General features: G+C 35.8%; 4 protein-coding genes across 5 annotated transcripts; 3 read left to right on the forward strand and 1 right to left on the reverse strand.

Annotated features, from left to right (window-relative positions):
- Positions 1–737: 737 nt before the first annotated feature.
- On the forward strand, positions 738–3272 carry LOC142556229 (calcium-dependent protein kinase 24-like). Of its 2 annotated transcripts, none has more exons than XM_075667588.1 (6): positions 738–928; positions 1351–1508; positions 1702–1816; positions 2149–2317; positions 2420–2653; positions 2956–3272. In XM_075667588.1, exons 2-6 carry the CDS (start codon positions 1460–1462, stop codon positions 3100–3102), a joined length of 714 nt encoding a protein of 237 aa, XP_075523703.1. In that variant the 5' UTR covers positions 738–928; positions 1351–1459; the 3' UTR covers positions 3103–3272. The 2 variants fall into 2 exon arrangements, with proteins under 2 accessions (XP_075523703.1, XP_075523701.1); XM_075667586.1 differs by having other exon boundaries at positions 739–928; positions 1356–1508; positions 2956–3271.
- A 568-nt stretch (positions 3273–3840) lies between these two features.
- LOC142556230 (tetrapyrrole-binding protein, chloroplastic) lies at positions 3841–4831 on the forward strand. The gene has a single exon (XM_075667589.1). The coding sequence runs from the start codon at positions 3933–3935 to the stop codon at positions 4683–4685; it is 753 nt and encodes a 250-aa protein (XP_075523704.1). The 5' UTR covers positions 3841–3932; the 3' UTR covers positions 4686–4831.
- Positions 4832–5172: 341 nt separating this feature from the next.
- On the reverse strand, positions 5173–9790 carry LOC142556231 (uncharacterized). The gene is made up of 12 exons (XM_075667590.1): positions 9592–9790; positions 9330–9406; positions 9139–9214; positions 8413–8485; positions 8273–8324; positions 7859–7920; positions 7424–7487; positions 6379–6436; positions 6211–6297; positions 5964–6057; positions 5574–5679; positions 5173–5423 (listed from the first exon to the last, which is right to left on the reverse strand). Exons 1-11 carry the CDS (start codon positions 9678–9680, stop codon positions 5587–5589), a joined length of 825 nt encoding a protein of 274 aa, XP_075523705.1. The 5' UTR covers positions 9681–9790; the 3' UTR covers positions 5173–5423; positions 5574–5586.
- Positions 9791–10446: 656 nt separating this feature from the next.
- LOC142556232 (calmodulin-like protein 3) lies at positions 10447–11574 on the forward strand. The gene has a single exon (XM_075667591.1). The coding sequence runs from the start codon at positions 10696–10698 to the stop codon at positions 11329–11331; it is 636 nt and encodes a 211-aa protein (XP_075523706.1). The 5' UTR covers positions 10447–10695; the 3' UTR covers positions 11332–11574.
- Positions 11575–11832: the final 258 nt, after the last annotated feature.

Below are 11832 nucleotides of genomic sequence, written 5' to 3' on the forward strand. Positions count from 1 at the left end.
TGAGCCAAAGCCGGAGAACACAAGCAGATCCAATAATCAAACCGCTTTATACAAGAGGTAGATTCTATATCCAAGAAACAAGGGATCTCCCACTTTTTTTCTTTGTTTTTTTTTTTTGTGTAAAACTTTGCACCTTATTTTTTTGGTTCCCTTGAGATCTCAAAAACACACAAAAGAAAAATAATGAAGTAGGGTTGACAAAACAATCAAACACAAAAAACCATTTACCGATCAATCTCAACCCCGATCCCATGGGAACTTGTATGTCCCTCCAAGCAAACAAAAGCTTTTCCAAGAGATCCAAACATGGAAAACCAATCCCAAATGCCCAGGAAAACGAGAAATATAGCGGTAAACTGGTTCCTTTATCCCACAAGATGTCACGTCCCATCCAAGTGTTGAGAGATCCTTCGGGGGACGACATATTCAAGAGATATAAATTCGGGAAAGAGCTCGGTAGGGGGGAGTTCGGGATAACTTATCAATGCGTGGATAATGAGAATGGGGAGAATGTAGCATGCAAGAAGATATCAAAGAACAAGCTAAGAACAGAGATTGATGTCGAGGATGTAAGAAGGGAAGTGGAGATAATGAGACATTTGCCTAAACATCCGAATATAGTGAGTTACAAGGATGTGTACGAGGATAATAAGCATTTGTTTTAAGGTCGATTAACAAGCTTTTTAATTTCATCCCACCAAACTGCATCAACACGATTATAAAACTAAAATATATATTTTTTTCATTAACACATATGATTTTGTTCTTTATATGAATACATCAGATCAAAGATTCAGTGAAATTGTCGGAAGCCCATATTACATGGCCCCTGAAGTACTTAGGCGCAACTATGGGCAGCAAATTGATATCTGGAGTGCAGGTGTTATTCTTTACATCTTGTTATGTGGTGTTCCTCCATTTTGGGCAGGTAATTGAATCAAATATCTTTGTCACTTTAAATTCATATTATTATGTGATACATGTGCACTTAATGTGAAGTTTTTAGTTTAGTCTAATGTGTAACAATTAAGTTACCAAGCCGATGTTTAGATTTGTTTCAATCTCACAAATATTTTATAGAAAATAGTTCCTGGAAAATGTATCGGAGCATGTTTCGTCGGGTTTTATTTCATAGAGGAGATTACTGTAGAAGTCATGATGTCAAGAATTTATGAGATAATTAAATCATATCAGAGATATATATATTTTTTGATGGTATACGTGGTGTTTTTTTTTTGTAAACTCATTCGATCACATGGCACCAAACAGGATGGATATTATCTCATATATTGCTCCAATATATATTATTGTTATTCTAAAATGAAAGAGGGGGTTGGATTAATTGTCTAGTGCAGAAACAGAAGAAGGGATTGCACATGCAATAGTGAAAGGTGGGTTAGTTTTTGAAAGGGATCCATGACCAGAAGTTTCTGAAGATGCTAAGAATTTGGTGAAAGGGATGCTGGAGCCAAACCCCTACTCACGGCTCACAGTTGAAGAAGTCCTTGGTACGCACACAAATTTAATTGTGAGACATCTAAGCAATGTGTGAGACTCTTGGATACCATATTAATGTATTTAATATAGTAGAAACTTTGATATCGAATTTTGAGTATTGAGTAGAGATAATAATGTAATTCATTATGCAATCATGTATATATGGGTCTGAGATAATTCTAAAATTTTGTATATTTTATGAAGAAAACCAGTGGATACAAAATGCTGACAAGGTCTCAAATACTCCTTTGGGAGAACGTGTCAGAACAAGAATCAAGCAGTTCTCATTGATTAATAAATTCAAGAAAAGGGTTCTCCGAGTAAGTAATCCATTCCATAGCCATTTAGATTTTATAGATAAGTTTCTCTAAATACAAGTTCCAAACACCCAAGTTATATATAAAATGCTCCTCTCCTCCTCGAAGCCTTCTCTGATCGATTTGACGAACCGTCTAAATGCTTTAAACTATTTGAGTCATTCTTATTTTGACAAATAATTAATCAAGATTTTAGAAAACTCCCGCACATCTCACGGAACATTACGAACTTCTGCATGATTTCTATTGTAAATTGATTAGTGGTCAGATAAAGGACGAGTTCATTTATAATATATACAGGACTTGTGTTCGTGTTTTGCATTTTTATACGTATAGTTGTAGCAGACAACTTGCCTGATGACAAAGTACTTGGAATCAAACAAATGTTTCATATGATGGACAAGGATAAAAATGGAAACCTTAATTTTGAAGAACTGAAAGATGGTCTGAATATGATTGGACAACCAGTTCCTGATCCTGATGTGCAACTACTTTTCGATGCTGTAAGTATATATTATTAATTATTTGTCATAACACTGATGCACTGCTTCAATTTCCTTGTTTCAAATGATATTTGAATCTTTTCTTTATATGTATGTGTGTAGGCTGATTTTGATGGGAACGGTACGCTTAATTGTGAGGAATTTTTGGCATTAGCTGTTCATATGAAAAGGATTAGTAACGACGAACATCTCAAGCAAGCCTTTGTGTTCTTTGACAAGAACGAGAGCGGATACATTGAGTTCGAGGAGTTGCAACAATCTTTGAAAGATGAGCATCTTGGCCCTAGTAATGACCAAGTTGTTCAAGACATTATCTTTGATGCTGATTTAGACAAGGTAAACTTAATTCATTTTTTCACACGTTATGGTGTTTCTTTGATTTTCAATATATTGTTGGATCTTTTTCACAATGCTACTCCATCGTGTTCTGTATGTACTTCAGTAACTAATATGTGTTCTTGATTCAATTTTAAAGAAATGATGTAAGTTCATCTACATATTCCTGCCAATAAGCAAGAGTCCAATGTTGGATCATGAAAGTTCACCCATTAGGCAGCACATGCAGTTCACCATAGACGTACAGTAGTTCGTGTTCATTGTGACTCAAACTTAACATTAATATATGTATTCAAATACAGGATGGGCGCATAAGTTTTCCAGAGTTCAAGGCCATGATGACAACAGGAATAGATTGGAGGATGGCTTCTCGACAGTACTCTAGAGCTATGTTCAATGCACTAAGCATGAAACTCTTCAAGGACAAGTCCTTCCAATTCAAACCCTGATCTCGTTTGTTTTCGAGCTCATGTTGTTGGGATATATACAAGGGAAAAATATTATTGAAGTTATGGTTAATTTTGTTTTTTTTAATAACCATTGCTTATTCATGTACAATGAAATTTTTCCTGGGATTGGGATTATTTATGCCACATATCAAGGTTTTTTTATGCTTGCGATAAATAAAATTAGAACACAGCAGGGAAAAGTGTTGGAACCATACTTGATATGTTTTTTTTTTCCCAACTGAAATTAACACTTCGTAGTGGAGTCAAACATCAAGGGTTGGTCATCAATGAATAATATACGTTCAGCTCGTAAATGTTTCATTAAAGATTTTCTGTATTGATTTAATAAACTTGAAAAATAAGTGAGAATAAATATAACATAGTTCTTTTGAAGGGAAAATATAAATGGTGCTCCTAATGAAGCATGGTGGAAAAAAGAAAGACACGTTGAAACAAAAGGGTACCTTGAACCAAACTCGAAACGAATACAAGATTATGTACTTCAGTTAATTTCTTTTGCCTAATATAATAATGAAGACCATTGTTATAAATAGTAAGGTCCATTTGTTTTGGATTTAAACACAACAGAAAAAGACACGAATTTGTAATATAATAAATATATTATGCTAGTGGGAAGTATCCAACCTCACCCATCTCTAGCCAATCACATTGTTCCTTCTTATTTTTCTTGATGACATTACAATTTTCACTCCTTTCTTATCTCTCTCTCTTTCCTCAATTCATTTCACTTCATAGTTCATTCCCTCCCTCTATTATTCTGTCCAATCCAATAGTTTTAGTTCTCCCTCAAAATCTTGATCCCACCTCTGATGGCCACCAATCTTTTCAAGTCCATTTACCACCACACTTCTCCATGCCGGCGCCACTCCTCCACAGACTCCTTCCCCACCGCCGCCGCCAACATTTGTTTCTTCCTTAAACCAACCACCACCACCATCCCCCTATCACGCGCCACCGCTTTCCCCATCTCCTCAGTCACCTATTCCACACCCACCACCGACCCCTCCACCTCCCAGAACATTTCATTCGACCTCCTCCAACAACACCTCTCCGACCAAAACTTCCGTCAAGCTGACGAGGAGACCCGCCGCTTGCTGATCGTTCTCGCAGGAGAATCAGCGCAGAAGCGAGGCTATGTCTTCTTCTCTGAGGTACAGTTCATCCCAGAGTCCGACCTCAAGACCATCGACGAGCTCTGGAGGAAGTACAGCGACAACAAATTCGGATACAGTGTACAGAAGAAGATATGGAAGAAAGTGAATAAAGACTTCACTAAGTTCTTCATCAAAGTGATGTGGATGAAGAAGCTTGAAAGCTCTGAAGTTGAACAGTACAATTACAGGTCTTTTCCTACAGAATTCATGTGGGACATGGATGAAAATATGGTGGAGGGCCATCTGCCATTGACGAATGCGCTCAGAGGAACGCAGCTTCTGAACTGTATTCTGAATCACAAAGCTTTTGAAGACGAAGAAATTGAGGAGGAGGAGGAAGAAGAAGAAGAAGAGAGACTTGGCAGCAAACCGTTGGGCAGAACATTTAAGACAAGCTACTCATTTTAAGAAAGAAGAGAATCTGCCGCGAACGAACGAACGAACGAACACTAAATTACATTGTAATATTTTTTTTAACATTGTTTTTTCGCGTTTTATTTGATAAAGTATTTTATTTACATCCACGACTATATATTAATAATATATTTTCATTTGATCCTTTTTTCACATATTTTTTTTTAATTAATATATTATAAATTCTGGTTTAACTTCTTTCTTAGAATCCCAAACTCCTAACTCAATTAATTAAGTTTTTGTTTTTAATCCCAATTCCCAATCTATCATCATACGAGATGAACAATATATAGTATGATGATTAGTAAGCATAGGATGTTATTTCGAGTTATCGAACAAAAACATTATGCTGGCTTTACAAACTATCACCACATCGGATTATTTAAAATTTATTTTGTTTAAATATATTTATCAAATATCATTAAAGTATTCGAAGTACAGTACCCCTCCTCCGACTCTTTCATTAGCATCTTCGTCACTGTTCACACAAACTTGTTCGACGATATTCCCATTTTTTTTTTTTCTTTCTTTTTTTTTTTTGGTAATGTGATCAGATTCGAAACTAAGATGTTAAAGCATGTGAAGTTGAAAAAATGCGTCGTTACCTAACGAAAATTATAAAAATATTACAGGAACTTTATGGTGATAGGTCAACCATCACCTTTGGCCTTCGTGTTCTCTGCCATGGTTGATTTCTAGCCCCTTTGTTAAAGGATTCGTTCGTCAAATCAACTGAAAAAGAAAAGAAAAGTGATGTTGCCTGATAGAATAAGAAATGTTTAGGGGACAAAAATACATGAGAGTTTTGCCAAGCATGCTCGCAAATGGTAATGACGTCGAGAAAAAAAAATAACTTGGATTATGGTGGAGAGGGAAAATTACTTTGCTAGACTCTTTATGCACAAGGGCAAAGCCTCTTTGTATGCCTATGTGAACCATTGCAAGAAAGCACAGATGGTGTCTTCGTGTACAAGCAAGCTCCTGGATTCTGGATATGCAGGAAACCAATTAGGAAAAATAAAAATTTTGTCGAGTTAAATAGTGCACAAAATATTAGTTTCGCAACTGAATTTTTAAAGATGGGTGTTGCTTTCTCATGTCCTCCAGATTCTTGAAGCAACTCCAAATTAAATAAACAAGTACAACGAGTAATCACAAATTACAAATAATTTTTTTGCCACTCAAATCTGAAGATAAACTTACTGGACTCAAATTCTAAAATATGCTAGTTGTCAAGGACTGATTCGTGGACATAAAAAATAACAATGGTACCAGATGTTTTGGAGCATCATCTACAACTTCAGCCGGCTGATCAGCTCCGACGCTTGACAAACAGGAACCTTTGCAGCTCATATATTTTTGAATGCTACTTGTCAAAAAGGATATCATAGAGTTACAAGTATTTAACTGAGATAGAAACAATTAAGTCGTTAATGAAATAAAGATTCATGAACAACAATCATCATATCAAGATAAACTTCTGGGTTCAAATAACAAGATTTATAAGGATTAAGCTTACATTTCACACTGATTAAGCAGCGCCAATTTGTTGGGCACACAAGATTGTCCATTAGACTTGCAAACTGAATCACATGATTCCCCTTGACTATGACGTGGAGAAAAAATAACAGGTTAGGATAAGCTATCTTTGAGGTCATTTCCTTAATCTAAAAATGCATTATCTTACCTTCCTATAATGATATTGATCCCAACCAGCCTTGCTTCTACTTGTGTACCAGAAGATCCTGTGATTAAAAGTATCATTTAGTATGAATAGTTCAGGGTTAGGTAGAACCTCACATGCAATAATTTTTTCAAACACAATAGCTTGGTGATAAGCACATAAAGGAATTGGATGAAGGAGCAGAGCCAAACATTGAAATAGACAAAACTTCAAAATATTCCGATACTGAAATTACCCCAAGCATCCCACAAAAGCTATCCTCGAACATAAAGCAACTTGAAGTAGCACAAAACACGGGATGGCTCAAAGAACTAAATGAAATCTAAGAAGAAAAAGAGGTACTGTAGTTTAACCATAGCCAGACAAAAACAGCAGCTTTGGTTATCATCTCAAACACTCTTGCCATGGGAAAGATTTTGGCCAGTAGCACTGACTTGTATCCTCAAAATATTAGCATCTACTCCGTACAATCCTAGCAAATTTGAAGAAAGTATGTAGAGTTCTGGACCAAAGCTACACAAGGCATCTTCATCTTTCAAAATAAAATGGAAGCTTATTGGCTTTGCAATTTAATGCCCCAAATACAAGATACATAATAATCCCACTCTCATGCTTGACTATACAAAGTACACCTAACACCCCAAAAAGAGCACAAAAATCACATAACCATCCCCCCAATCAAAGCTACAAAATTAACACTACCAGAAATAATCACTTGCATTAATGTAAAATCTGAAAAAAAAATCCCCTCGTAAAGTCTTAAAATCAGACACAACCAAGTATGGTAAAATTAAAAGAAACATAAAAATGATCCACTGGAGGACGATGTTCAAAACCAGAGCTAAAAAATACCCTTTTTGGCACATTGCATTCTGAACTTAGTACAGGAAAAAAAATACAGCGGATTTGTGTTTAACTCAGAGAACCAGGAAAAGAGACAAATCACATGTAAGAACCTAAATGGGGGAGACAAATTAATCATCAACCATCAGAAAGAGGTACTTGTAAACTTCATTTCCTTATATGTTAAAACTATTTGTGCACAAACCTGATGAATTTGATGGAATGGTAAAACAATGATGATATTCACTCAAATAAGCATTTTCATGCACCTGAAATATCATAAAAGAATATCAAATGCCATTTTCGATTGATTAGATACATTTTTTAAAAATGAAGAATGAAATGGTGAATAATTGTCAAAAAGTAAGTAGAAGATAAAGGAAGAAGCCTGTATGAATGAAAAAGAAAATAAATATATTTTGGGTGGAACAAAAACATCAAGATTCGAAGGCATCGCCCTTTTCGCAGTAACTATTACCGCACCATCCAAAGACACACTGCTTTCAGAAATGGCTTGACTAAGGCCAATCTCAGTACATCAGTAATAAGATAGTCAAATACAATTATCACTTCTTTAAATGCCTTGAATAAGGTCGTTAACATGGTTAACTAGACCAAACAATCTAAAATGAAAGCATACCACACTCTCAGAATTGTGGCGACATCTCCCAGCACAAAAGTCAAAAACACTTCCATAGAATCCTGCGAGGCAGAAATCAAAGTCAAATCTTCTCATAACTCAATTTCAAAGCTCAATTTCAAAAAAAAAAAAAAAAAGATAATCATTTATACACACTATAAGAAGCCTGCAATGTTTGTTACAACTTACAACAATGCATTCACATGGTCAAAGGGCAGCAATACCTGACTTTAGGTACATTCAGAATGAATGTGAATCAAATATGAGCCAAGGCTCGCCCAATTGAGAATATTCCAAAAGATATTAATGTTAACTCAAAAAAACTTGTTAAGCTAAAGTAAATCTTGAAAAGAGCAGCTGATTTAGCATCTCAACCAATAGTTATAGTCAATGTCAATCTGAATTCAGATTTACCAGCAGTCACAGGCTTGGCTATTTTGACTTTTAGGGCAGATTCTTTATCGGTCTGAAGAACAAGTAGAATACAAATTACAATTGTTCTAAAAGCATGTTACTAAAGCAGAGTAAAAGAAAAAAAGAAGAGTAAAAAGTACCAAGGCCGGATTCAAGCAGCATGAAACACAATACTCATATGAGTTGCAACACTGTGAAAGAAGATTGCATCCACTGCTTGTTAAGAATAAGAGAGAAATAGATCATTATAAAAAGCTTCAAGCGAATGATGATTGTGCCAATTGAGAACCATAAACATGTTATTTCAGTTTAATCGGTTCTTCAAAAACAATAAACAAGACGTGCATTTCAATTTGGAAACACTAGTTTCAGAAGAAGCAATAAACAGAATCAACCTAGAAATTTTTAAAAAAAGATCCTGCCATTTCTATGTAAGGTGCTTATGTTATTTGTTTTACAAGCTTAAATGTGCTTTTATATCACTTTTGGACAATTTATACCTTTTAACATAATTATTAGACAATGTCACTAGAACCACATGAGCAGTATACAGGCTATCATCTTTCTTTTCAACATACAAAAAAAGATTCTCTAGATGTGAATATAATGAATAGATTTGCTTGGTTTAATAATCAATAAATTTGTACAATTAAAAAAAATTCATTCTCGTAAAAAGCTCACCCACAGAACTACAATGACCAACCTTTAGCACGCATTGTGATAAAAAAAAATGTTCAGATTATATGCGATAAAAATGTAAAGATCATATTCCAATCAATAGCTACTATTTGGAATTCAGCATTTCACACTCGCTGGCAATAAGTAAGGAGTATAAATTGCCTATTAAACTTAAAGAGCTAACTCACTGACAAGAAAATTGATCTCCTTTTTTTGTGCAGCAGCGAGACAGTGGGTCAACTGATAGTGAATCGCATACAAGGCCTGCAAGAATGGAACCTCGTTGTCACAGAATAGATATCAATCTAAATTTAAAAATTCGCGACAAGAAAAAGAAAGAATCATCGCAATCTAGATTCAATCAGACAAAATACAATACCATTATCGTCTGTGAGAAGGAATCTTCCCGGGACAGTAGTTTTACAGTTATGCTTCTCCGGATAGCTCACATCCATCCTTCCAAGAGTAAAAGCATAAACAATGAACCAAGATCATTAACAGCTCGCCATAAAACTCGAATTAAGTTATGCACAATCAAATATACGGACAAATAATCAAATTTCCACACACGGGCGACTAAAACTAAATTGTAAACCACAAATAACAACCAAATAAGAAAAACCCATAAAACTCTGATACACCTAATTGCTGATGCTGGGGAAGACAAGTGTAGAATGAGTATGGGGATGATCAAGAGATCGAGATTCAAATGATTTCGAAACGTAAACATGATTTTGGAGGCAGAGATCCAACGCGAAAATGAGTTTTTCGGGAATCATATAATCGCGTGATCGAAATTAAGAACTTGTTGATTACTGCCTTCAAAAAAAAAAAATTATCTTTGCTAAAATTTCCAATTATTTAATAAATCTAGGGACAAAGTAGAAACAGATCGGGCTAACTGACCCGGCTCCAAGCCGGGATTGGATTTCTATTTGATATGGGCTTTATTTCAATTGAAATGAAGTTGGGCCGACTGAAAAATTTGGACTTAATACAAAACCCAATTTAGACAATATAATATAATATTCTAGACCAAATCAACTCTATGGCTAAAGACCTTTTCTTTCTTTGTTTAAATATTATTATATTTGTCTGCTTCGGCTTGGAGCAAGGACTTTGTCCTATAACAAAATCTTACATTATGTTTAATTACTCATTTAACTCGATCTTTTTAATATTCTAATTAATTACTTCTCATCAAACTTAAATCTTGAATTCCTCCGCACATGCTTAGTTTACTTAGTTTGCTGACTTATAAAATCATTTCTTCCCATGTAATCACGCGTTTTTGTTGTTCTTTGTTTCCCGTCGGCCGGCCTTTGGCTTGGCCGTGTCTTCCGCTGTCAACGGCTAGTTCTTTCTTTATTTTAAGAGTAAGATTAAAAGTCGCCCTCTCCCACCCGTTGTTGGAAAGTTGCCGTTATTAAATATCACCAAATGAGCAATTATAACAACGCGCTTTTGATTAAAAAAATATCACCACTTCCACTCCTCTACCAATAGCGCGTAGATCCAATTTGCTCCACTCCAATCCTAAACCATATATAATATAGGGATCCCTCTTGTCCAAGGAAGAACATTGAAAATTTTACCCTTTTGCCTGTTTTTCTACACATATCATTCTCACTACTCCATCCATCTCCCCAAGTTCCTAGCTCTCCAATTTTTCCTCAAGAAACCCATAAGGCTCACGCCATAGGATTGGTTTGTTTTCCCAAGCTAAAAAATAAAATCTTTCAGCAATGCCAACCATTTTGTTGTGGATTTTCCTCGTATACAAGCTCTTGAACACCGTTATCTTGTACTTGATACCCAAGAAATTGAGGGCCTGCTTCCCCTTTTCTTGGCACTTGTTCTCGCATCAAAAGCAGCAGGAGCAACAACAATACACCAAGAAAAGCCCGGTGTCACCGTTGGCTAACGTTTCACGTCGGATGGAAGCGAGTGAGCTCAAGAGGGTGTTCCAAATGTTTGATCGGAACGGGGACGGGAGGATCACGAAGGAGGAGCTGAACGAGTCATTGGAGAACATGGGAATCTTGATCCCGGATAAGGAGCTAAGCCTGATGATTGAGAAGATCGATGTAAACTTAGATGGATGTGTTGATATTGATGAGTTTGGGAATTTGTATCAAAACATTGTGGATGAGAGGCACGAGGAGGAAGATATGAGAGAGGCGTTCGACGTTTTCGACAGGGATCGAGATGGTTTTATCAGCGTGGATGAGCTGAAATACATTTTGGGATCCCTTGGATTGAAGCAAGGAGGAGGTGTCGAGGATTGCAAGAAGATGATAATGAAGGTGGATGTGGATGGAGATGGTTTGGTCGATTTTAAGGAGTTTCAGATGATGATGAAAGGGGGAGGACTCCTTTGAATCATCAATTGATTTATTCATTAATCTTTACTGCGTTGGATCAAGGATCCAGTCGGTGGAACAGAAGGGGTGGATTCGATGTATTTTCGGGCAAAGATTGGATTTTGTGAGCATATTAATGAAATTAGAATTCTTCTTTCCGAGGAATATTTTGGTTGAGTCAATCGTGCTGTATTATTTTGTTTCAAAGAAGATTGCTGTTGTAAATAAGCTTTGTTTCAAAGAGGATTGCTGCATTTCCCACGGTTGATTATCATCGTAGGAACTCTTCCGAGATTTTTAGGTGAAAGATGGAAAGGATAATTTTTTGATGAAATGTGTTAAAAAAATTGGAACTTTGACTAACTCAATTTCCAAACTTAATTAAAAAAGAAGAGATTGTCCAAGTTCGTGTATGAACTTAAACAATACTCTCCGTTTCATTAGCTTTTGAGATTCAGTTTGACCTAAATCTCAAAACTCAACATAGAAGCGAGTGAAAAGGTGGCTACTTTTCTGCCA

Source organism: Primulina tabacum, chromosome 9, assembly GCF_025594145.1.
Source record: "Primulina tabacum isolate GXHZ01 chromosome 9, ASM2559414v2, whole genome shotgun sequence".
NCBI lineage: Eukaryota > Viridiplantae > Streptophyta > Magnoliopsida > Lamiales > Gesneriaceae > Primulina > Primulina tabacum.